General features: G+C 40.7%; 1 protein-coding gene across 1 annotated transcript in view; it reads left to right on the top strand.

The window, feature by feature from the left end:
• Positions 1 to 24,476, top strand: part of ITPR1 (inositol 1,4,5-trisphosphate receptor type 1) — a 179,973-nt gene extending 155,497 nt beyond the window's left edge. Inside the window, exons 51-55 of the mRNA XM_067544403.1 lie at positions 66 to 208; positions 4,423 to 4,588; positions 5,536 to 5,696; positions 15,495 to 15,656; positions 23,125 to 24,476. Of these exons, the coding sequence (XP_067400504.1) occupies positions 66 to 208; positions 4,423 to 4,588; positions 5,536 to 5,696; positions 15,495 to 15,656; positions 23,125 to 23,211 (719 nt within the window). The 3' untranslated portion in view covers positions 23,212 to 24,476. The remainder of the gene's footprint in view (positions 1 to 65; positions 209 to 4,422; positions 4,589 to 5,535; positions 5,697 to 15,494; positions 15,657 to 23,124) is intronic.
• Positions 24,477 to 27,025: the final 2,549 nt, after the last annotated feature.

Below are 27,025 nucleotides of genomic sequence, written 5' to 3'. Positions count from 1 at the left end.
GAAGAGAATGATTTAAAATACATCTTCTTGCCTTTTAAACCTGTCTTTGCTTGCTATGTTAATAGAGCTGATTTCTAAAGAAGAAATTGAGGAAGAGGATAAAGAGCATACGTGCGAGACTTTGCTGATGTGCATTGTTACTGTACTGAGTCATGGGCTCAGGAGTGGGGGTGGAGTAGGAGATGTGCTCAGGAAACCATCCAAAGAGGTAAATTTACCACTGAATGAGGGAGGAAAAGAGAGATCTGGTTTTGTTGGAGAGAAGGTTGCGTGCAGTGTATTAAAGATAATATGTATATGTTACTAACTTGAAGGAACCAAAATTCCTCTCCATGTAATACTTAAATTTCTGCAAGAACCAGTAAGTCAAGCAATGGTACATCTGAAATGAGCTTCCAACTATTCGATCTGCATTACGATTATTATGAATAATCGTATTTTATGGTGGTGCCTAAGGACCAACCTAGAATGGATCCCATTGTACTAGGTGCAGTACAGACACAGAGTAGCAGAAAGTCCCTGCCCTGAAGAACTTACAGTCTAAATAGACAAGACAGATGCAGGGTGCAGGAAAGGGTAAAATCTACAGCCAGAATGAACAGTGTGATGGCAACAAATGTTATGTTAATGCCACAGAGGGGTTTTTTGAGGAGGGGGGAGAGGTTTAGTTAGGAGGGGAATTAGCTAGGTGTGGGGGGAAAGGGTGTAGGGGGACAAAGCAAAGGAGAAGAAGGTAAGAGAGGCAGGGGAGTTCCAGTGCTCTTTCCTGCTCTTACAAGAACAGCCAATCAGCACAGAGCACAGAAAGTTCAACCAGAACTGTAGCAAGGGCTCTGAATTTCCAAATGTCCCTGCTTTGGCTGCTTTACAGCAGCTCCTATTGGCTGGAGTCTCTGGCTGGTTCCGCCCTACAGTTTTAAGACCTGGCCACATGGTAGGGAGAGGGAGGCACCACCTGGGTCCTAGTGTCCCCAGAGTGGTAGGAATTGGGGGCCTCCCTATACTTTTCTGGGCCCAGAGGAGTGTTGGGGGAGGGGCTGGCTCCCAATTGGACCCCATTTCACTCCCTCTCCCCAGTGCAGCAGTCCCTGCTTTGTCTGTCTCAGATGTCAGAGAGCAGAACTGTTGATCTAGACCATATTTTCTAACTCTTCCCTAGTATTCAGCCTGATTTCAGGTAAAATTTTCAAAGCCATGTAAGTCGTAATAGAAGTTAGGCTCCTAAGTGACAGAGGCATCTAAGGGTATGTCTACACAGCAAAGAAAAACCTGCAGGTGACCCATGCCACGTGACTCAGGCTGCTGGGCTGTTTCATTGCTGTGTAATCTTCCAGCCTTGGATTGGAGCCCGGACTCTGGGACACTGTGGAGTGGGAGGATCCAAGCCTGGAAGTCTATGCAGCCGTGAAACAGTCCCACAAGCCCGAGTTGGCTGGCACAGGCCTACTGTGGGTTTTTCTTTGCTGTGTAGACACACCCCAAGTCTCTTAGGACTTGTCTTTTACAGGGACACTCAGGAAAGTTGATGTGAATTAACTTGTAAAGGGGATTAGTTGTGCGGATGCTCTTATTCAGAATTAAAGTGGCCTTAATTCAGTTTGACAGGATGGGTGAGGTAATATCTTTTACTGGACCAGCTTCTGTTGGTGAAAGAGACATGTTTTGAGCTTACAGGGAACTCTTCGTCAGGTCTGGGAAACATACTCAGAGTGTTGCAGCTAAATACAATATGGAACAGATTGTTTGGAATAAGGAGTTAACACATATTCCAAGAGACCATTCAAGGTGAAGTAACTTGTTAACACCCCACCCGTTGTAAGGGGAATGGGAGGGGAAAAAAGAGGTTGGGGTTTTTTTTTAAGTGGGTTACAGATTGTTGTTAATAAGCCATGTGTCTCTATTCAGTCCATAACTTTTCTAGACACTAAAAATCATGAGCTTAAGTCCCTAGGCTCGAGTTTTGAAAATGTTGTTGTGCGGATTTCCTTTGAGAATGAGGACTGAGAGGTCACATATAAAGTGATCATTGTGAGATGAGTGTTTGCCCATGGGTGAGATGGTGTTTTTGTCTTTTATCATTTTGAGAGCATAGTGATTGTCTGGTTTCACCCACATAGTTGTTTTGGGGCATTTAGTGCACTGAGTGGTGATGTGATAGGCATGTGTAGGACCCATGGATCTTGAAAGGTGTGTTGGGTGGGCCAGTGTTGATCATCATCAGCATATATGGATATATGTCTGTGGGGTTTGCATTTGTTGTTCTAGCAGGATCTGGTGCTTCTTTGTGTTGGCATGTCCTGGTTTGTGGGGAACTTGCTTCTGATGAGCTTGGAGAGACTGGGGGGTTGTTTGAAGAGGTTCAGAAAAGATTTCTTTCAGGATGTGGTTGCCATCAAGTATGGGTTGTAGTTGTTTAATGATAACCCTGATGGGTTCCAGTAGGGGCGGTAGGGGACAACTAAGGGTGTAAGGTTGGAGGGGGGTTTATTTCAGTATTGAAGTAGGTTCTGTTGGGGTATTTGGATGGCCCACTCCATGATGCAATCTAGTTCTCTAGTTGAGTATCCTTGTTTGGTGAAGGTGGTTTTACATGTGTTGAGGAGTACATCCTGGACTTTCTCCTTGGAGCATATTCTGTGGTATCTGAAAGCCTGGCTTTTAAAGAATAGATTTCTTGGTATGTTTGGGGTCATTGCTGGATCTGCGAAGGTAAGCGTAATGATCTGCGGGTTTCTTGTATAATTGTCTGTAGGGTTTCATTGTTGAAGCAGATTGTGGCAACCAGGAAGTTGATGTTGGTGTGGGGGTGCTCTAGAAAGAGTTTAGTGGGTGGGTGATGGTTGTTGAAGTTGTGATGGAAATATATGAAGGAGTTCAGGTCATCTGTGCAGAGGATGAAAATATCATCAACGTGTTTCAGGTAGGTTATTGAAGTTCATGGTGCATTTGTCCAGAAGTTCTTCCTCAAGGTGGCCCATGAAGAGGTTGGGATACTGAGGAGCCAGCCTAGTACCCATAGCTGTTCCCATGTTCTGGACAAAGTGTTGAATGTAAAATGTTGAATGTATGGGTGGGAATGAAATGGATGAGTTTGGCAATGTGTTTGGGGTGAATATCTGAGTGTTGTCCATGGTCTTGTAGATATTTGAGGCAGGCAGTGAGGCCGACGTGCGTGATGCTGGTGCATAGGGAGGTGGCAAGCACGGTGTTCTGAGGGAGGTTGTTAATGTAGTGGAGTTCGAGGAGGAAGTGGGTTGTGCCCTGGAGGAAGCTGACCCTTCGTGTGCTGAGTGATTTGAGGATAATGTCTATAAGTCCCAATATTCCTTCAGTAAGAGTGTCATAGCTAGAAATGATGGGCTGCCTGGGTTCCCTTGTTTGTGTATCTTGAGAAGCATGTAGAAGGACTCTGGATTATGGGATGAGGTTGCAGAGTTTCTCTTGGAGTTGTTTGGGGAAGGATTTGATGATACTGTGGCATCTTTATAATAAGTGGTGTCAGAGTTCAAAGTGAATTAAACTAAACTGAATTAAGGCCACTTCAATTCTGAATCAGAGCAACCACACCAGGTATTAATGTGGTTTAACTATCCCACTTAAAATGTATGCCTTCTGTTAATTTGGATTAACTTCCCTGAGTTTCCCCTTGTAGACAAACCCAGAGGGTACATCTACACTACAACAAAAGACCTATGGCATGGCCATGGCTGGCTTGGGTCAGCTGACTCAGGCTCAGGCTGCGGGGCTATAAAACTGTAGTGCAGATGTTCAGAGCTGGGGGGAAAGGGACTTGGAGCCAGGCTCTAGCCCAAGCCTGAATGTCTCTACTGCTATTTTTAGTCCTGAGAGCCCAAGTCAGCTGACCTGGCCTCTGAGACTTGGTGCCTTCAGTTTTTTTCTCGCAGTGTAGATATACCCTTAGATGTTTTTGAAAATGTTACCCTTCGTCAGTGGTAACACAAGCACTCACTGTTGAGCTTAGCAAAACTTTGTTTCCTGCTTCAGCTAATTACGAGAATATACGTGGTTATTAGTTTATATAATAGAAACAACTGTCAAAGGAATGTCCCCCATGAACTTGAGGTGATCAGGAACAGAAGGAATAAATGATAATACTGATGGGTGCAGGGTAGATAATGAAGAGAGAAAAGAGACTTGCAGATAACAAGCAGGGGAGAACTGATCCTGGGGGGACCGTATCCTATCACTGACTAGTTTTATTTTTTTCTTGTTAGTAATTTAGAATTTTTGTTTGATAATAGAGGATTTAAAATATTATATATAGTCATTTGAAGACTTCACAGAATGGTGTTTTGAAGTAAGGAATCTCAAAAGAGATGGTGGATTGACACAATCTTGCTGCTGAACTGAACTGTCATGGTAAGTGTCTGGGTTTAACTTTTTAAAATATTTGTCTTACAGGAACCTCTCTTTGCTGCTAGAGTGATATACGATCTCCTGTTCTTCTTCATGGTGATCATTATAGTCCTTAATCTGATTTTTGGTGTTATCATTGACACTTTTGCTGATTTAAGGAGTGAAAAGCAGAAGAAAGAAGAAGTTCTAAAAACAACTTGCTTTATTTGTGGTAAGTGTTTGAAACATTTGCTTTAGAGCTAGCAGCTGTTCCATCCTAACCCAAAGGTAGCTGCAGGCTAGCTTTCCTAGGAAGTATAAGGCTTTGGGAAATAGAAATCCTGCAGTGTCAATAGATCCTGCATTGCATTCTTCAATTAGCCGTCATTCCAAGTTACTACACCTACTTCCTCTTTTCAGGATCTGCTGAAAGCTTGTCAGTATCTCTTCTTAAAGTAGAGAATCCTGATTGAGAGCATATTCTGTGTTTTCTTTGCTATTGGGAGGAGATTTTGTATTGCTTGGAGAATTTGAGGAACTTGGCATAAGGAAAAGAAATTGGGAATAGAAGTGTGGTGTTTATATACCACTCTTCTTAAGTACACTTCATCTGGCTTGTTTCGCCTGTTTGAAACGACAGTTTTATGTCGGAGCATTAGATAAACTAAAATAGATCATGTTTCCAAAGATGCTGGATGTCTAATGTTTTCAATAAAGTGCTTAGTTTTTAATACACTGAAGTGAAAAGTTAAACTATTGAGGCTGTGAGGCCACAGTGGTTAAATTACATACATAAGTTATGTAAATGTATATAGTGACATGTAAGTATCCCTGAGATGTTTGTTGCAAAGTAGTTGCTGTGTTTTACATAACTTTATTTAAAAAACAGAGGATATTTTCATAAGATCTAGCAACTGTTTACTGGACCATGCCTACTTAGTTTTACCATGACTTTTCTAGTATGTATAATAAATGGAAGTGATTACAATTCCTACGGAGCATTGTTTTCCCATATTATGCCCTTTCCAGGGAGTTAATCCCTGTGGCTCGATGTTTATTCAAGAATATATTTCACAGTTAATGCATAAATGCCACAAGCTGTACGTTTCCCTCTACTCAAAACTCACGTTATGCAATGAGTTGCTAAACGCTAATAGGGATGTGCGATCTGTCTTTTAGGTTTGGAAAGAGACAAGTTTGATAACAAGACGGTCACATTTGAAGAGCATATTAAAGAAGAACACAACATGTGGCACTACTTGTGCTTTATCGTGTTAGTAAAAGTGAAAGATTCGACAGAATATACAGGACCAGAAAGTTACGTGGCAGAAATGATCAAGGTGAGATTGAAGCACTTTCCTCAATTCAGGTTGATTATATAGTCTATATTTGTTCAGTGAATACAAATAGTCTGTATATTTGTGTAAGAATGAACGCCAGAAAAAAAGGTTTTGCTGAATGGACTATTGATTGCATCTCATTGCAGGTTTCAATCCATATATGGTAAATTGATGGTTAACACTAAAATTGTGCAGGCAGTGAGGTTTGGGGGATTTTTGGATGGGAATGAACTGCAGTGCAGTAGTAGTTACAGTATAGTCTGCATCTTCATACCTGTGGTTTCTAAGTCTCTAAAATATTCACATGTGAGTGCCAAAGTGTGTAGATGTAAATAGTCAAGTCCACCTAGTCTCTGTGGTTTAGACCAGTTGCCTAGGTAGAAGGGAAGACCATTCTGTTCTGAAAACTAATGTACCGTAGTTTAAAAGAGAACATTTTCACCTCAGCTTGGGAGAACTGTCTGTAATGTAACATGCGTGTAAAACGTGTCTCATAGCAAAGTATCCTAAACTGACCTCTAAGATTCGTTGTTGTCTTATGATTCTAGTTATTAAAGTAATAAACCAGAATTAATGTCTGCTTATTTGCAAAGCCTTTTGATGAGAAAATTAAATGCCTTGTCTTTGCCATACTGCAGGTTCAAAGCTCCTGGAACTATGTCCTCTGCCTCTAAATTCTAATTAGTAATTTGTCTCCCTGCTACCTAACTAATTAGCAAGAGCTATTGCTGATTTTTAAGAGTACAGTTAGTTGTATTTCTATACTAGCCTTCACCTTCATGAATAATTTTTTGTGTCTAGATAGACAGTGCCATGTGATTTGTGGTTTCATTTATTTTTACAGTCCTTTTTCTGTAAAGGTACAATGTATCTTAACCTGTTTAGGATGTAATTCCCAGCAAGGGTCTCTCTGAGGTTGTACATGTTACTTCGGGGTCACCGAAGTCTGTCCTACTTCTGGATTTCTGCCTCAGTAATGAGGGCTTAAAGGAATCTTGTGAGTAATCACCTGATAGAGGATTATCACGGTGAGATAGCTGAGCACATCACTGCTGCTGTCAAAAGGTTGTCTTGATTATATTGTTCCCTTTATTTAGTTTATTACAGTGTCTAGTACTTCAAGTGTTGGTTTTAATTTTTCTGCTCATAAAGGTGTGTTAATATTATTTAGGGGTTGTTAACATTACTAAAATCCTTAAATCTGATTGCACCAGTTGCAGAGAATCTGCACAGATCTTTTGGCAAAATTCTAGGGTTTCATTTCTGGTTGTCAGAACGGTGGCAATGATTTGTTTTACTAATACTGCACTAAAATGGGCATGGAATCTGTATACCACAGGAAGCTATAGTAGGTACAGTTTGTGAATAGCTGGGCCTTTTGAGAGAAGCCTAGGATTTGCCATTTAATCACTGCTTTTTTAATGAAATCTTACTAAACTCACCCAGTAATGGCAAAAAGGCAGCTGTGGTGAAGTTCATTTTGATAACTCAGAAGCAAGCTGCTTTCCTTTCTCACAATTGCCAGTTGTTTCTTTAAAGGCATAAGAAACAAAGTTTCCCTTGTCCATTTCCCTGCTCCTCCCTCCACCCCCAAAAAATGAAACTCTCTAGATGTATTGCTGCCTCAGCCCTATTTAAATCCTTCAGTAAGAGATGGTTGAAGTGTGTGTAGGAATGACTGGGGGCACGTTTTATATTTAACTCCAAACTTCTTTGTTTTCACCATCCCAGAAACAAATTTGGAAGGAGAGGCAATGGGGAGAAGCCTTTAAAACATGCCACATTCCAAGGTTTCCATTTATCCTGTTGGAGAGGCTGAGTTTGTTTGTTTGTTTGTATTGGGAGTGGGTGAAAATATGAGATTGCTCAATGTCTGCAGCAGGCACATGCTCTTCCGAAGTCTCTGCTAATTTCAATGATAGATTTCGAAGGGATCTTTCCCCATGTAAACAGACTGAAGGTGGCAGTCTAACATCTTCGGTAGTGACGCAAAGTGGGCAATTTGATTTCCATAGGTTTCAGTGTAGTATCACTGTGCAATAGAAATATTTTACTCAGCTATATTAGCTTGGACAGGAAGCAGAGATGCGCTCCAAAAAAAAAAAATAGTGGGACTACAGATGCTAATCTACCTCAAAGATGTTTTGCTCTCCTACCCTGACTCCCAACAGAGTAGCTTTGGACAGCTCTTGAGTTTGTCTTTCAGCAAGAGTTGAAATTTTGCATGTGCAATTTAGCATTTTTATTATTTCTACAGCACCGTAAGTGTGCATAGACCATTACAAATACAGTTGTGAATCTACTACCTGGGAATTATATATGCTTCTAACTTCTGAGTTAAGTCTAATGCTGGTTGACCTTAACATACAGTGCATTTAAGCACCATGAATAATTCACTTTATGCCAGTTATTGTAAATTAAGACAACTTGGTTCCTTTAAGGATGACCTCATCTCTTGATGTTCTTAACTAAAAATAATCTGTGTAAAGAGGTGTGAATGGCAATTTTGATGCTCCACACTGTACTTGACACCAACGAGTTAAATCTTGGTTATCTAATGTTGCTTATAGCCTGCAGGAATTTGAGCCAGTGTAAAATAATTTTAAAAGGCATCATAATCATGAGAACAAATGTATAAAATACCCTGAATGGACCTTGTGCTACATAGCTTCAGATGTAAAAGTTAGTTAAATGACTATGCAATGTGCAGAAAGAAGTCAGCAGTTATACTGAGAAAACCAAGTGTAAGATTTAAAAGGATTTAGAATACAAACAACCCTGCACAAAGTATATATTGAATGCACCATGTTAATTTAAAGTCAAACACAGTGAGTTGATGGATTATGAAGTTCAGTCCATTGCAATCTTTTTTAAACTTTAGACTGTACTTGCTTTCATAAGGTTATTCACACCTCCAAGTGGGGTCTTTTTCCATAATTTGTGGTTAATTCCCAGGTTTAGGAAAAGTGGATCTGGAGTGCTGAGCTGTTCATCCATATGCTGTGATTCCGTGTAGTAGTTTGATTGATTGAACCTGTAGCTAAAAGTCAGGAGTATGTGTTAGGAGACCTGAGTTCAAGTCCCATCACTAGTAACATCACTTTTTGTGTGAGCTTGCTGTCTGTTTGCCCATCTGTTAAATGGGGATAGTAATCCTCTCCCTCAGCAAGGGGGTTAGGGTTGCCAAGTTTCTAATTGCTAAAAACTGAAATCCCTGGCCTGCCTCTCCCCCCCATCGCTTGTTCTCTCCCCTCTACCCCCCTCGGGATTCACCTACCGCCTGCAGAGCTGGGTTAGGAAGAGCTGACGGGAAGTCGGCCTCTCTGCTCAGTCTGGGCATGGCGGAGTCAGTCTCCGGAGCAAGGGGCCGGGGCACAGTGGGGCATGGTGGGGACAGTCCCTAGAGCGAGGGGCCCAGGCAATTGGGCTACAACTGGGGTCGGTCCCCAGAGTGAGGGACCAGGGCGGGCGCAATCAGGCACAGTAGGATGGAAGGGGGGAGGAAGGGTCCGTCTCCGGAGAGGCCGGGACATTTGAGGCACAGTGCGTCATGACGGGTCAGTCCCTGGACCCAGGGGCCGGCATGGGGAAACTGGAGCACAGCAGGACGGGGGGTGGGTCCCCCAGAGTGAGGGGCTGGGGCATGGCAGGGGTTGGTCCCTGGAGTGAGGGGCCGGGGATTTCCCCCCACCGGGTAGCAGCAGCAGCGCTGGTACCTATCTCTTGGAGCCGGGTCCAGGAGCCAGCGAGTTCTTTGCATCAGGCATCAGCCGCTAAGCAGAGTAATTGCTCCAGGCTCCAGCAGCGGCTGTTGCTCTTCCACCCACCAGTGGCGGAGGCTGGTTACAGGTAACCGGACTTGTAGTGTCTCATCAGCAGTGCTGCCTGGACACTGCCAGGTTCTCTTTTTGACCAGACTTTCTGATTGAAAACCGGACACCTGGCAACTTTGTAGAGATCCAGCTTAATAGTTAGCATTTTAAGGTCCTGGAATAGAAGTCGCTGGAGAAGTGCAACCTGGAAAAATGGAATGGCTTGTTCTCTTTGATGTATAAATAAATCATCTGGTACCCTGAAGTCCCTATGTGAGCACTGAAGGTGATGAGAGTTTTACCTAAGTACAGGCTTGTTACAGACTTCAGGAGTCAGCACACAGTGAAAGAAATGTGGTATGGAATAAACCTCCTTGAATTGTTTTAAGGGTAAATATTTAATAGTGCAGAAATGACCATAAAACAATGAAAAAATGGTTAGTAGTGCTTCAAATGGACTCGAATTGTAAGCCATTTACAAGGCCCCCCCGCTAAGGATTTAACTTCTGTGCATCTGGCTAAATCATTGCAGATGCTTGTTTAAGATAGTGAGGCTTTTAAGTTAGATCAGTGTCTCTTCAAAAGTATATTTATCTGGAAAGTGTGCTAATTGTACTACATCGTTGGCAGTCCAGTGCTGCTTGTGTTTCTCTGGCTGGAACTCAAGCGTAGTCCAGTGGTTCTCAACCTTTCCAGATTACTGTACCCCTTTCAGGGGTCAGATTTGTCTTGCTTACCTGTTTCACCTCACTTAAACTACTTGCTTACAAAATCAGACATAAAAAGACACAAAAGTGTCACCGCGCACTGGTACTGAAAAATTGCTTACTTTCTCATTTTGTCTGTAAGAAGTTTTAGTCAGTACTGACATCACTGATGCTTTTTATGTAGCCTGTTGTAAACTAGGCAAATATCTACATGAGTTGATGTACCCCCTGGAAGACCTCTGCATACAGGTTGAGAACCACTGGCGTTGTTCACTCACTGTATTGCTTTGTAGTCACCGAGGAAGATCAGGTGATGTCTGAATAATAAGGGGTGTAGGGAGATGGGAGAGTAAGGGAGTGTCCACTTACCCTGTTGGCCAGACATTGACATCCCCACCCAAATGACTAATACTCATTTGGTGCAACTCCTTAAAGATTATGTGTTAAGTACCCATTGTCTCCGTCTTGAGAGTTTGTTCTTTAGATTGCTGCGTTTGCCTCCAGTTACTCTGCAGTCTCATTAGTATGCGTGTCAGTCAACGTCAGTCAGAAACTGCTGTTTGCAGGCACTTATAACTAGTCTGTAAAAATTTGCCTTGCTCTGGCACTTGAGGTATGTAAAACCAAAGGTTCACTTATCATTTTTACTGTTTCCATTTCTGTGCACACAAACCCTTTCGTCTGTGCAGCTTGAGTGCACTGTCACTTCTGTGTGCAAATATGTAGTGTGCTCATTTGCTCTTTTTTTTCCATGCACAAATGAACTTAGGCATTTAAGGCTTCAAATACATATTTGATTACTCTGTGTGTGAGTGGAAGTGAGTGAGAGATAACATGCTATGCACATTTTTTTTTAAAGAGGGCCTCATTTTGAAAGTTTTGTCCACAAAGCTTCTCTAAATAATACTTTTCACGTCAGTAGAATTTTTCATCCATAGAGGTCAAAGCGCTGTATCAAGAAAGGTACGTATCACCTTGACAGAACTGGCCACGGTCACAGAGCCAGGTCAGTGGCACGGCCAGGGATGATAGAACCAGGGATTCTTGACTCCTAGTACAGAAGTAAGCCATTCACAAATAGAAGTGATTGAGCCAGCATGCTAAAATAGCATACCTGCAGCTAGCTAGCAGGCTTCGTAGATCGGATGGGTGCACCTGGGGCAGCTAGCCCCTCCTGTTGTTCATGCTGCCAAGGCTCCATTTTATTTTTCACATGCTAGTTCAGTCAGAACTAGCACAGGTATGTGTCCCCCAGCTGGGAATTCCCCCCCCCCCACCTTGAAGAGTAGGCATATCCAGAGTGGTTTAAGGAACAGGATATAAGCTTCGGGAGACACAGTAATAGAGGTAGGGAGTCAGAATAAAACAAATCTTAGGACTACACAATAATGGGTTTGTTTCACCACTGTGTTACCCTAATCATTCACTGAATAATTCCATTGGAGATCACTAAGACAAGGGGAAAAAAAAGAAATAGCTAATATAGCAGTGAATCATGACCAGCATGTTTGGAATTTGACTCCCTAAATCCTGCATTTGAGTGTGACAGGTCTGTATGACTGAAATTACCTTTCTGAAAACTAATATTACTTTTAAAACTGTGCTCATGCATAATTTCCACTTGGAGATACGGCAGTTGCACACACATTCAGCATAATTGTATATAGAAATGGCCAGTCTAACATCTATTGGCATCTATCTATAAGAGCTATTGGCATGCACAATTGAGGAAGCTGCCCGTGCAAATTACACAGATGCAATTGTTCCCCTGTAACTTCAGAGATCTGGGCCTCAGCTAGCTACGTGTTATAGTGGCAATTGAACGCACAATCATGAGAGGGAGGCTGGCATTTGAATTAGTTTTATTGGGTGGAGTCTTCCATACAAAACGGATCCCAAGTGCTTCAGAAAGTTTAGCTAATGTAATCACATTGTTAAATAATAACTAAGGGCAGAGGAAGAGAGGAGCTAGAAGATGCTTGGCAGAAGGCCGCTGGCTGCTGTAAACAGGGTGTCGTGGGCACTGGTCTTGAGTTTTGGATTTAGCTAGTTAATCTCTTTATTCCACCGTTAATTTAAGAGCTTGGGTGCCCATCAACAGCTGCTGTGGAGGGAAGCAATTGCTTGACCTAATCATCCCCACACAGGACTAATACGTCCAGCCTTTCAATGTGCTTCTGATGGAACTACAGGTCAGCTTATTTTGCCAGCACTTGGGCTTATCACAGTTGATGATGTTTTTTCTGCTTTGTGCAGTCAATCACTTAGGCGTGGGTTTCAACAGGGATGAGCTTTGCACTGATTCTGCTTCTGTCTTGGAGGAATGTGAACGCCAAGTGGAGGGAGTGGCATCAAGCCCCTTGCTGAAGGAAAAGGTAGCTTGATGTGAGGTGGAGAAAGGAACCAATAGGATTCTGTTTGTCATCCCATTTCACCCCATAAAAATACATGCATTGTGCTTTTCATTTTCAAAGCACTTTGCATTGTACCTATCTGTTCTACGGGCATGATTTTTGAAATGGCGGACTGCAGAAATTCAAATGTTTTGCATTTGCATTCTGTATTCTATTTAGTAGCCAACTTGGAAACCAGAGACTATAGAAATGCAATTTGCTAGACAAACAGTATTGAATTAAGCGTCATGATAGACCTCAGAGGGAGGGAGGTCTTATGCCCGATGTTCAGATGAGTGAACAGGCCCGGAGGAGGAGGAGTGACTTCCCCAAGGCGACATGGCACATCAGTGGAAGAGCTGAAGCTAGGACCCAGATTTCTGTGCCTCTAGATCATGCTTTCTCTTGAAAACATCATTCTGGAGGAACATGGTTACTCCATCTTTAATTAGCAAAGGGTACTTTTTTCTGCCCCTTTTAACCATTGGATATGTTTTTAACTGAGGTTGCCACAGAAACCTTTCTTAGAACAAACTTTCAGTGGAAGCAGGGAAGAGCAACCACTTCTCAGAATGCATTGTATCTGCATCATGCACTACACCTTCCTCTTTTTTTTTTTTTTTTTTTTCATTCTTTCCAGTCATGGACATATTAAGAGACTGGTCAACATCGCCCCCGTGTCTGAGATTATAATGATATTTGCTTTAGAGGGACTTTTCCAACTTTACCTAGAAAAGAACTAATCTGAAACCCAGCATTGTGGTTAGTAAACTTCCGTCAGTGGCTTTAGTCAGTTTGTCTGGTTAAACAGAGGAAGCTGCTACTGTGACGGGAAGAGGGAGCTGACTACACAGAGCAGGATCATGATACTTTGGCTTGTAGGAGGATCACAGCAGACAGTACATAACAGCATTGGTATGCGGGATGCCAGTATAAGGAGTGGGGGGATGTGGAGGCAGGGAAACAGATCAGGAATGAAGCTTGAAGTTTATGGCTCACTTCGTATATTTAAAAAGCTACCAAAACGTGTGAGTGAAAGATGTAAGGCTATGTCTTTAAAGACATCTTGGTGCTCTGTTTAAAGTTCAACAGAAACTAGATCATCACGATAAATCTTTTATTCAATCTTGAATAGGATTTTTCTATGCAAACTGGCTTCTGCTGGGAGACACACAGGGTTTGAGATCCATGGACTGGAGTACTTACAGACCCAGCAGGCTTGTCAGCAAATGACCTTTTAACATTCCCCTTTTAGTTTTTGTTTCATTTTTCATCATCTTAGTTTTAAGGTTTTAGTCTTCTGTGTCCACCATGCTTTACTGCATTATTTTGTCCCTTTAATCCTTCCCTGCTTGATACCTGCCCACCCCTTCAGCCAGACTTATTTGACAGTCGTGTGTGTAATGAAGCAGCAGTGAAGTGATTAAGCTATCTAAAATTGATTGGCAACAGGTACATACCATCCTGTGGTAAAAATAGCTCTATAAACAAAATTCCTACATAGCCTGTTAACCCATAGTGGAGATTTTCAAACTTTTCATAATAATAATAATAATAATAATACCCAGCTTTTATATAGTGCTCTTCATGCATAGATCTCAAAGCACTGTACAAATGAAATCAATGTCATCATCCCATTTTTCCCTTGAGGGGAAACTGAGGCACAGAGGTGCAGTGACTTGTCCAAGGTCATCCAGTAGGCCAGTGGCAGAACTGGGAATAGAACCTGGCTCTGATACTCTGATGTGGATTTTTTATTTACCTTCTGTTTTCTGAGTGAGCCATTAGGATGCATATAGGTCATGTTTTCACAACTATAGAGACTTTTTAAGTGAAAGCTGAAATTTTTGTGTCATTTACTTGCTTCCAGGAGCGAGCTTTAAGAAAACCACCAAATATCACAAGACTTATGATAAAATAGTGAGAGTCGGCAACACTGCAGGAGTCCTGGATCAGTTTTTCTACCTATCCTTCAGACCACTTCCCTTTCCTCTAGTGCTCAAATTACAACCTTGTTGCAACTACAGCAATTGCTTATGCTGCAAAAAATTTCAACCAAAAACGTTTGGTTTTCAGCTGGGCAATATTTGGGTGTTATCGCTAGAAACAATTTTCCCCAGAAAGCAGGTACTTTATGATTGCATTTTTTTTTAACCAAACATTCTCTGTCAAATAAAAAGTTTTGACAATTTTCAACAGCCCTGATTCTCAAACACTACCATTCAAGGCCAATCTAGCATGTTCACCTTGACTATGTGCTTTGAAAAGGTAGCTCTCCTAATGGGAGACTGCAGCAGTAAGGAAGCCAAATGGATGTACTGTGGATGTCTTTGCACAGCAGAATTATTAAATCCCCCCCCACTGCTTTTGTGAAGCAGGTTTGGATTAAAGCAACCACTTTAGAGCTCATCTATAGCAGTTCAAGGAACAGCCCCTGTATATTTTGAGAATGGGAGGCTGGATGTGAGTGTGCTCCTGAATTCCGGCAGCTGATTTCTAACACTGGTTAATGCATCTTCATGTATTAACGATGGCCAATTTGTAGTAGGGGATTCATATATTATGGTGGAATATACCTGTTCTTAAGGATGGAGGAATACGTTGTCAAGAAAGGAGAAACATAGAATACAAAAGTTCTATCCCTCTTACTCTTCCATAGCTATTAAAACCTGTAGTGCTACCCTGTCTCCCCAGTGATGAGTCTCTATGGTGAGGCAGTTCTAGAAATCTCCCAGCAGGGTGCAAATAAATCTGAAACTTTGAACTATAAAGAGTTTGTGACTGAATAATTTCTTGGCATGTGCTGAAGATTTGCACATACACAGCCATACATGCACATTTCTGTCCTTCTCTAGCAGTAACCATGTCCTTGTTTCTGAATTCCAGGAAAGAAACCTTGATTGGTTCCCTAGGATGCGTGCCATGTCTCTCGTAAGCAGTGATTCTGAAGGAGAACAGAATGAGCTGAGGAACTTGCAGGAAAAGCTAGAATCTACCATGAAGCTGGTAACCAACCTCTCTGGCCAGCTGTCAGAGCTTAAAGATCAGGTAAGGAAGTTCTAACAAAACACAGTTGCAGTGAGGGTGATAAGCTATGGATAAACTTCAGTTGGATGGAAAATACTGGGACCTCCCCAAACGTTTGGAAAATTAGAGGAATATACAATCACTTGCTGTAAAGCTGGGTAACAAAAAGCATTTTTTTGGTAAAGTCTAGATTTATGTGTATTGGGAAATATAGTTAATTTAACTGACTGTGCAGACCATGTGCAAAACTCACTTTGTTCACGGCTGCGCCAAAGAACTAGTTAGCTGAGAGAAATCACCGGTCCAAATGCCAGTTGTACAGCCAACCAGCTTGTCCAGTTCTAATGGAACGGAATGTTTTCCAATTCACCCAGCTTTTGAAAAGTAAAACTTGTCCAAAAAACCTAATCAGATTCGTATTGTGGGCTGTGTATATAGATGATGATTTCTTTCCCTGAGGGTATAGAGCAGTCCCCATAAATCATAAAAATACCTTGCATTGCACTGCCCATTGCCTTGTATAGTAAAGATTATCCACGGCAACTTCAGTTTTGAGTCAGTGTTCCTCAGCAGACTGTTGTAACACACCAACTTCTAATCGGCAATAACAACACTGCAGTGAGAACTCGAGGACTTGAGTGTTAACTTTTGTTCTAGATCCTTCCTTTACTTAGTTATTGCAATGGTTCTCAAACATTTAAGGTTATATTCCTTTTAGACACATTACTTTTCCCTGTGACTGTGTGGCCTGGTAAACAATGAATATTTTATTACGGATGACATCCCAAGGTGAAATGCAAGTTGTATAGAAGGTTACCCTTCATGAAATTTTTACTATAGTGGATTTTATTGTCGTCTGGTCTTGGTATGCGTGTTTCGCTGAAGGTTTGTACACTGCTGAATCCTAAAATGCACAGAAACATCCGCAAACTCTTATGCAACCTCGTGACCCCCACTGACTTATTGTTACATACTAGAGGTACTTGTGGCTATGTCATCTCATACATGTGTGACAGTAAAGAAGGTAGCTACAGCACTTAACCACAAGCCTCCAAAAAGAGAAGTCTGATAACTTATCCTGTACTACTGAATATTTCCCTAAAATAGCTTTTATTGGGTTTTCAACAGCAACATCCTTGGGAAGAGAAACTGAAGGAATGTCCCAAACAACACAGCTCCTGGCTCTCTATTTCCATTTCCCTAGTTTAAATGGACACAGAGCCTCAACGAATCCTTTAAATAATTATTCAGACAATGCTTTTTCCCTTTTTATGCTATACTTCCTGTAGGCCTACAAATGGAAGATCTTGGTACACATGGCAACATTGCATGATGTTGTTGGGGGATACCACCTGGAGCCACTGCTATCATGAGATCAGTATGGTTCTATCATAAGTGCGTCTTTTACTATTTACTATTAACAGCAGAAGCAGCTTGGGGAGGGTTTTTTTGGATCATGTTCATCTGAGATGTGCCTCTCCAAGTCAGCACAAATGCCAAAGCCCTTTTCCATGTTGTGCTTGGAGTGCCCAACTGAAGATAAAGGGAGAAGTGCTGTAGTTTGTCTAAAATCTTACATGCCACAAAATTACTAGTTATACATCTTTGAATAACAACCTGAACCAGAAGAACACACAGACAACTTTATTAGCTGAGTTTATAGATCTATGCATTGGGTAAAATTCTTTGCTAACTTGCACCTCCTGGAATCCCAGAGCAGCTGGAGTTGCACAGGACACTGAATTTTGCTCATTATCTCTCCCAACTTTTGATTTTTTTTCTACTGTTAAACAGTTGACAGCTTTCTCCAATATTAAACTGATTGCTGCCACTGAGATGCTTCTCACTGATGGGACATAGAAAAAGTTCATAGGGATGTTTCTATTATTGTAATTCCCATTTTAAACTGGGATAGGTGCTCCATGGTGCAGGTAGCAACTATTATAATCCAAATCTAATATATATAAGAAACAGCATGTTATCCCTCAGCAGATATAGTTCACTAAAGACAAATACTACCTGCCTGGCACTAATCTATAACCTGCATCGTGCTTTTACACAATCTTCCTAACTTGCAAAATGCCTGCTGTTCAAGTCTCCATGTACTGCAGTTAGATAGCATTACAACTGAAGGTTTTAGGTGCCTGGGACATAACCATGCCAGAATGCTGACCAGGAAAAACATATATAATTGAGCACTGAGTATGAAGTGAATTACAATGTGCTGGTCTATAACAGAACTATTGTATTATATGCTTGCTTTGTAGTTTCAAAGTAGTGCACTGTGTAAATAGAGTAGGAAAACCCAGCCTAGGAATCTACTCTTGTGAGTGCATTTTCTGTGCTAATACATTTACATTGATAAAGTAGTCTTTGCAAGAGGATATTGGCTGAGCTGCTAGTTGTCCTTTTTTCCACCATGTGCTTTGCTCTTCTGGTGAGAATCAGTCAGACTAATGCCTTCTTTCTCCTCATATCTCCCTGCTCGATCACTGTAACTTAAGGGCTTCTAGGAAGTATAGACCTGAGAGAAGTCCTGCCCTTGCTGGACTTCCGATGTCACTGGTGGTACAGACACCGGGTCCTGGACTCCCTTTTGTTTTGCTTTCTTCTTCTTTGCAGACATGCGGAGCAGTGCCATTCGTTCCTGTTTGTGGCTTGTTCTTCTGTTTAGCCCAGCCTGGTCACATCCCTGTGTACAACGTTCCACCATCAAGTTGGTGATTGTCCTCTAGGGCAGACTGACTTTGGTTGCATTTGGTTTATTTTCTCTAGCATCCTGTCATCCGTTTGTCTTCTGCAGTATACCCACCATCACCTTTTCTATTGTAGCCAATCCCGCACCTTGATTTCCATCCAACTCTAAATTCATTTGTCTTAAAATCGTTTCATTTTACACCTGCCATCTTTTGAAGAACTCTCATCTCTTACTGCCTCCAGCCTTCTGATGACTCTTTCATTGAATGCAGCTGCTTCCAGACCATAGAGTAATACATTTAGTACAACAGTCTAATAAGTTTTCACTTGATACCAAATTTATGGACAGAGAAAAACATACTTTTCTCAATTTCTATGCAGTACTTGTGACTAAATCACATCTCCTTTTAACTCATGCTTGATGGAACCATCGGCACTGATGAAGCTTCCTGGGTACACATAAGATTCTACTTGTTCTATCAATACTTTATCTATTGTCCATTTTCCAAGATGCAACCACTTTTTTCCTCTGGCTGTTTATTGTAAGTCCAGGTTAACTGCACCAGTTTTCCAGGATTGCAAAGAGTATCATCAGTTAAAATGTGTCTGCCAGTTGCACATAATCAACATAAACTTACAAGTTTAACTTTAGATCATCCCGTCTCAAGCCCTCCAACTCCTCTAACATGGTGTCCAGTTTAAGAACATGATGAAAAGATGGTGACTCCATGCCCCCTTGCCTTACTCCTCACTTTGGCTTGAAGCAGTTGCTTAATTTTTCCTATAGCATTGCAGTAGGCTTCATACATAGTTTCTCTAATTGCAATTTTCTTATCAGGAGCTCCCTAGGATTTTGCTACTTTCCATAATGCTTCACTTCAAAACAAATCAAATGTTCTCTCATCTATGCCTTAACACTCACTGACTAGCTCTTATGCCCCTTTGCCTGGAAACAATTACCTTAAACATGCGACATAGGTCTTCCTGTTAAAGGGTCTGACTCATGTCCACTGCAGTCAATGGGATTCTTTCCATCAACTTCAACCAGGCCTTGGATGGTGTCCCAAATGCATTTATTTCTAAAGCTTGCAATTCTCCAATGCCCAAGCACTAAGAACCTTCCCTTGCTCTTTGTGAAAATGAAGATAAAAGATAGAGAGCTACTTCGTTGCAAAGGCAGAAGAGAAAACTAGCTTCGTTAATGTGGCAGCTCTTAGGAATTCCCCCAAGTACTGTCATTGAGAGAACCCTGCTTAAGTTGCACCAACTATGTGACAAAACCAGTACATCTCTCCATCGTATTAGGAACAACTGTTTCCAGGAAGAAAAGCGAGGTCAGGAATTGTTTGATTCAGAACAAAGGGCAAACATTTCGTTCATTTGCTTTGTGAGCTGACTGGTTCTACAAGTTTCTGAGGATTAACGAGAGTCCTGTAGCATCTTAAAGATTAACACATTTCTGAGGGCATAAGCTTTCGCAGGTTGCAACCCACTTTGTCAGATGTATGAAGTGAAAATCACAGATAGGGGGTGTATATAGATAAATCCAAGGGTAAGAAACATAACAATGGGGAGGGCAAGTGACTTTGTTAGCACTTTCCCTCCCCGTTACGTTTCTTACCCTTGGATGTATATAAATACCTATCTGTGATTTCCCCTTCATGCATCTGACAAAGTGGGTTGCAGCCCACGAAAGCTTATGCCCTCAGAAATTTGTTAGTCTTTAAGGTGCTACAGGACTCTCCTTGTTTTTGCTGTATGCAGACTAACATGGCTACCCCCCTGGAACCTTTCTGAGGATTGTAACTGATTAACACTGAAATTGTGTGTGTCTACTTTGAAATAAAACAAAAGTAAAAAGAACCAGAAACTATTGAAAATCTGACCACTTTTAATGCATTACTGTAGGAAGCACTTGTAATAGGCATTAAAGTAACAAGCTACAAAAGTGATTCATTCTCTAGTTAAGTGTGATGATCACAATGAAAATTGCTGCAGGGGGTCTCTGGCGCTTCCAAACACCATACTAGAAAAATGTGATTCTGCATCTAGCTTTTCTTTGTTTTTCAACTTGTAGTTAGTCAGCTTATGATTTCCTTAAAAAAATGAATTCCACTTTTAATTGTTTGTACCAAAATTTTAGCATTCTTTTCATCAAGTGATAATTGACAAATAACACTTACTATTGCTATCCTTTCCTTATCACTTTACTATTTTGTGTGCCTCCCTCATATCTAATTGTTTGAATCCAACTGCTACTCAGAACCTTGTCACCTCTGAAAGCACGTTTTATTAATTTGTCCAGTGGAACTAACGAATACAAAGAGGTTTTGTCTATTCACATTAAGTAGTTAATGGTATTTTAAAAAAACACACATTTCAAATGCCATCTAGCAGTAGACAGGGATCAGAGTAGGTGAACTGAGCTAGGACCTAGGTTCTATAGCTGCTGCCCCACTCCTTTGGTATGATGTTGAGCAAGACACAACCTGATTCAGCTCCATCAGTGTCCTTGCATGAAAGTTAGACTGAGTGTTTTACCATTGGTTAAATGAGCATAATTACACATGTACATCATAGGGGTGATGAGACTAATTAATGGTGCTTAAAATGCTTTTCAGTCCTCCAATGAAAGGTAGTAGCAAAAGGATCATTCTGAAGATTGTTCAGGGAAATCTAGTCTGGTTGACTCATCTCCCCGTTGCAAACTCCAAACTTAATTATTTGATACCTGACATTAGAAAGGAAGAATTTATTAGTCTCTGAACTTATAGATTTTTATGTAAATCTGTTCAAGTGTGTTTACTTGTAAAAAGCTGAAAATGCAAACAGGCCGTTATCCTGGCATTGATTTACTCTCCCCGTCAGTTAGATTAGTCAGCATTTGGAGTGAAATGTACCCAAAACGAACAGCTATACTGATTAGTAACCTTAAGTCTTTTCATGAATAGATATGGTGGGAACAGCACTGTTTGGTTCAAATGAATTACAAGCCAAAATAAGGGCCAATAACAATTCTTATGATATGAAAAATGGTGGAAATTCACATTGTAGCTGAACTTCTTAATGAAAAATTATTGTACAAGCTGAATCTGGTTCAGATACTGAATTTTGGTAGAATGGGGAGCACTAGTTAGACTGGTTTCTTACAACTTAGTGTTTTCTAATCCATACTCTTTTGTGTTAGTGATTCCTGTAATATAATAAGGCAGCATTTACATTGAACAACACGTACCTTGACAGATGCATGAGAGACTGGTTTCATTTATTTTTATTAAGTTTCAGTATACTTAGTCCAGGGGAAGAAGCAATAAAAATGGAACAAGATTGGGACCCTTTTGTGTGTTGACCAAGTAATGCCATGGGGAATGAGCAGTAACGACATTAGATCTCAGCACTTTTATGTAAGTCTTGGAATTTGCAGCCAACGTGATGGAGGCTCAGCAGCACCTGGGTTATCAAAGGAAGAATCGTCTGGTGTTAGACTGCAGTTGGGGATCCTGAGTTGTACCCCCTGCGAAAGACTTCCTGTGTGACTTTGGGAAAGTTACTACAGGCCTGCTATTCAGAAGTGCTGAGCCCCTTGAGCTCTCATTGACTTCAACTGGAGTTGTGGGTGCTCATCACCTTTGAAAATCAGGTCCGCTGGTTACGTCTACACTTGCAATTAAAAATCCATAGCTGGCCCATGCCAGCTGACTTGGGCTTGCAGAGCTCAGGCTAAGGGGCTATTTAATTCTGATGTAGATGTTTGTCTTCAACCCAAGTCCTGTGACCCCAAGGCAGCTGACACAGCTAGCCACAGGTTTTTAATTGCCATGTAGATGTACCTTATCTCACTCGGTGCCTCTGTTTCTGTAAACTGGAGATACTTACCTACTTCACAGGGGTGATGTGCGGATACATTCATTAATGTTCATGAGGTGCTCAAATAGGAGGATGGGGACCACAGAAATACCAGCATTACTGATGAAATTGGTGTGTTGGACTTTCAGACCTTAGCAGATTTCTAACAAGGTGTTGGGAGGGGCTGAATGGTAAGACATATCAATGATGGCTGCTTTCCAGTGCTCTGGATCACAATGAAGGGATATGACATTGCTTCTCTGTTAGGCATGCCACTCTCTTTAGATTGCATACCTTCCTCCTGCTCAGATATGGTGTTGGTATTACATTTGATGTAAATAATTAACAAAAATTCAGAATTTTGGGACTGAAGTTACAGAAAAAATGTGAAAATAATGCAGTTTTGCTCCTGTGTCCTTTATTATGCATTATTGCCTCATATCTGGGCGTTGGTAAGTCAGATAGGATGCTTGCATTCTTCTGAACCAAGAGCTGGGTTACTGAAGTGAATTTCCACAAATCAGTTGGATGTTTCCAGAATGAGATGGATTCTCCAGCCACACACTACCCGTTTTCCCCAAATAGGTCATGGAAATAGTGGGAAGTCTACAGAGAATTGTCAACAGAGAAAGCTTTTGAAAGCTATATCTAGGTTAACTTCATGCCAGTAATATGGCCCTTTATAGAATATTTATTGCAAAACAGCATACATCATCTCTGAATAGTTAGTCACATGAGCAGGTTCACAGATACTCCCGCTGGGTTCACAAAACAGGGGATATAGTTGCCTTTTAATCTATTCATGTTTGGCATAGCAGGCGGAAGTGCATTATTTGTAGAAAGTGGGTTTCAGAATAAACCCTAACCACAAATACACCGATGGTTCATTCTACGAGCTGACGTACAGGAAGTGTCTTGGGTCTAATGAGCAAACTTAATTTTCCAGATGACAGAACAGAGGAAGCAGAAACAGCGTATAGGTCTCCTAGGACATCCTCCTCCCGTGAATGTGAACCCACAGCAACCAGCATAAATCTGAAGGGTCGCATGTTCCTCTCACAGTAACATGAATAAACCTAAACAAGAGTTCAGATTCAACCACTAAGGCTGCTTCTCTGTTTAATTCATTTTGTAAATACCCTGTTTTTATACTGTATGTATATGACTGCTACTATAAAGAACTGGGCATATGTATTGTAAGTAGATCTGTTGGCATGTGAAGGGGGTTATACTTGTGCCAAAAGTATGAAAATTGCCTTTTATTGGAAGGACTATAGAGAGCCCCTGAATTGCACTTGAAAAGGATTGACTAAAAAATATGTGACTTGTATTTAAAAACTCGAATAGCTAGTATTTATGTTTTTATACAATTGTGCAATATTAATTATGCAATCACAATATACTGGTAACTCCTGAACATCCTAAAGGGAGTGCACATCTTTAAATCTGGTGTGTTAGTACAATGTAATAAATGGTTTAAAATTACAGGTGTAAATGAGGGTGCTGCCAAATTGTATTTCTGGTGAGTTTTATGCCCCTGGGCATTTTTGTACCGTGTGTGTAAATATCCTGAAATGCCATATGTGGCTGCTTCTTTCTCCCAGGGATAACATGGGGAATCTGAGCTGTTAAATTGGTATAAATTAAGAAGAAAAATGGGTTCTTTGGAGGCCCCCAAATTATGAGGTGTGTTTCAATGTTTGTTTCTTTAAATACAGGGGCTCATAGAAGAGGCTCAGATGTTAGTTTTTGAAAAATTCAACAAATTTCTTAAAGGGAACTTTTTATGCAAAAAATTAAATTTTGGGATGAAAATACACTGCTGGTGAATCAGTGTAATTTCTTGTGTGCCATATCATTTAAAACCCATAAATGATGGTTTCTGGACTCAACATTCCCTACGTAGCCTTTTCTTTTTCTTTGTTCATTAGAGGCGTACATTCCCAGCCAGGAGTTCTAAAAAACATACATTGTACCATTGAAATACGAACTATCCCATTAGGATTTGTAGTTGAGCACTGACAGATGTAGTACTTGTGAATGAGCCACTGGTTTCGGGTTGGGTTGATTGTGTTTTCCCTCCATTTGATCACTTTTGTTCCTGGTAGCTGAAAAATATGAAAGGAACCTCTTTTTTAATATCTGTTGCCTAGTTTTGTACATGGACCTCATTTTACAATAGCTAAAATTCCTCTGCGATAGTGTCTACAAAAACAGCAGAGTATGGAAGGAGAGCTACAAAAGTTTGTAAATGCATAAATAGAAGTATTTAAATAAATGATGCAGAATAATACTGTACAGTTGACAGCCTACTGGTGGTTTGTTCCCCTTCCCATGGAATTGTATTAGTTTTACCTGCTGTCCTGCTCCATGTTCCTTTTATTAGGCTAACCATCTATATGAAAACCACACAGTTGGGTAGCTAGAATACTTTAAAAGGTAAGAATCATTTTCTTAGAATGTTGAAATGGACCATTGAGGTGGTGGTCTTTCAACAACAGAGCAAATAATTGGCCTTTGACAGGGGAAGCTACAATATCCTGTAAATCTCTGTAGGGCTGGTTCTGTTATCAACCACTGTTATCTCAAGCTTTTATGACGGATACCCTAGGCTCCCCATCCTTGCTCTGATGAACAGCCCTGACCTATGTCCCAGCAACTGCTCTGCCCACCTCCCCCTGCAACAGAGCTTGAAACCCGCTCCAAACCCATGTGCTGGGCTCTCAAAAGCAATCACTACAGATTAGAGCGCACACATTTGAATGGGAGGCAGCAGGAACTAGCTGTAGTACAATTAATAGCTTCTTAATCTTGTAAAAAGATATAGAATTGTCTGTAAAGTGTAGGTACCACTGGTCTAAGTTGTAGTGAAATGTCAGATAATTTGCAATGGACAGGAAGGAAGGACTCTGGATTAATATGTAATCAGAGATATTTTTATGGCAATTTTATGACTTCATTGCACTTAATTTTCATACAAATCCCAATGAAACTTTCTCCATCAAGGCTTCAATCCTCACATCCCAACAAGATGTGTGCTTATGCAAGGGAAAATGTATAACAGATATGATTGCTATCTGAGTTATGCAACAAAAGGAAGAGCAGACTGTCTCTGGACAGCAAAGATATGCACCACTTCAACTCCTCCTCTCAGTCTGTGGCTAAACTGAAAGTGCCCTTCTGAAGGGGGACAAAAAGAATGGACTAGTTTTACTAATAATGGAAAGTTATAGAGGGGAAGTATCTCCACTGATTTTTCACTTTGAATCAATGGCTGAATTGCTGGCTGAGAATTTTCTTTGCTAATGAAGCAGGTGACATGCTAATGAAGGCAATGCAAAAATGTTTAGAAAATGCAGTGGTCCCAGGATTGCTACAAAGACAGTCTAGACTTGTCGTCATTTTACAGCAAATTGGCACAGAACAGGACAAAGAAACTTGGATTACGGTCTGTGTGCTCACTGCAGGGATTCTCAATAGAACTTGTGTGATGGATACCTTGTTATATAATGAAGTCTTGATTGATACTTTGTCAGTCAAGTCATAATATAGTTCCATATAACAATTTAACTTGTCTCCAAGACTGGGAAATGCTCCTACACACATACTTAATAGGGTTTTTTTTTTTTTACGTTGCCTATTGTATTTTCGAACAAGAGAAACTTATTTGGAGTACTTTTCCTTTTACGTTTTAAAGATAAGCATCTGAAGACACTGCCTTGTGTTATCTCTGTACTATGATCCTACTCACAATTCTTTAATTTTTCCAGACACTTATAACATGCCTAAAATGGTGCATAAGGGATTCACCAAAAAGACTAAGTATCACCTGCAAAAGTACACCCAAAATGATCATTAAAAGTAGCTGCAGCAGTACCACACACACTAACTTTGAAGATTCTAACACTGGATTTATTTTTTAAAATGAGGTTGTTTTGATCAACATGGGACTGGTTCCCTAAACTCTGCATAATGCCAGTTCAACCTTAACTTTTGTATTTCCTGATTTTTAAGTGCTTAACTGTGCAACCTTAATGCGTGATTAACATCATGTATTTGCATTTACAAATGGATTAACCATGTTAATCTTTTTTTGAAGATATGACTGGTAAAAAAATCATTAACCAAATCACTATAGGGTGATTCTTATAGTAGAAATAGTACAAATACTCCACAAATGTGAAATTGGCATTTCTGTTGGTGAAACAACTGTTAAATATTGCAGAGATGAGGTCCTCGAGTATGATTTTTTTTTTACTACCTCATCCAGCTTTCTTCAGACTCAACATTGTAATTCAATAAATGTCTAACATGTCTAAAAGTAAACTGAACTATGTTCTTGTCCCATACAGTGGTACAAAACCTATTTGTTTTTAGCAACCAGCAAAGATGCTGGAAAACCCCTATAAAGATTTCATTTTAAACAAAAAGTACCAAAAACTCCACCAGTTTTGCATCACAAAGTAGTGGTTAAAGTAAAGATTTGAGTAAAGCAGCATGGTTGTGGTTTTTGTGGGTGGATGCATCTCAGAATGACTATCAATCTTTCAAAGGGGAGATCTGCATGTCATCTCTGCATATGACAAGCAAAATCTATAGTGACATATCTTTCCAAAAGTGGTCTACAACATTAACCACGTAACTCTGTTGCTATAATCAGTACTCATCATGTCAGCACTTGGAGTATAAACCCCCTTTTTTCAGACACCTATAACCAACACTGAGAAACTTAGAAAGGAAAGTCAAGTACGGAAGTGGTACAAAAGCTGCAATCAAATGCCACTGTGACTGCCAACATGCTTAGTCATACAAGAATTAAACTGATGTGTACAGGGGATGCTATACAA

The sequence above is a fragment of the Emydura macquarii genome, unplaced genomic scaffold (genome assembly GCF_026122565.2).
Source record: "Emydura macquarii macquarii isolate MOO-44397 ecotype Brisbane River unplaced genomic scaffold, CSIRO-AGI_Emac_v2 contig_968, whole genome shotgun sequence".
Lineage (NCBI taxonomy): Eukaryota > Metazoa > Chordata > Testudines > Chelidae > Emydura > Emydura macquarii.
Note: the sequence above shows the minus strand (reverse complement) of the source record. Positions and strands in the feature narration are given on the sequence as shown.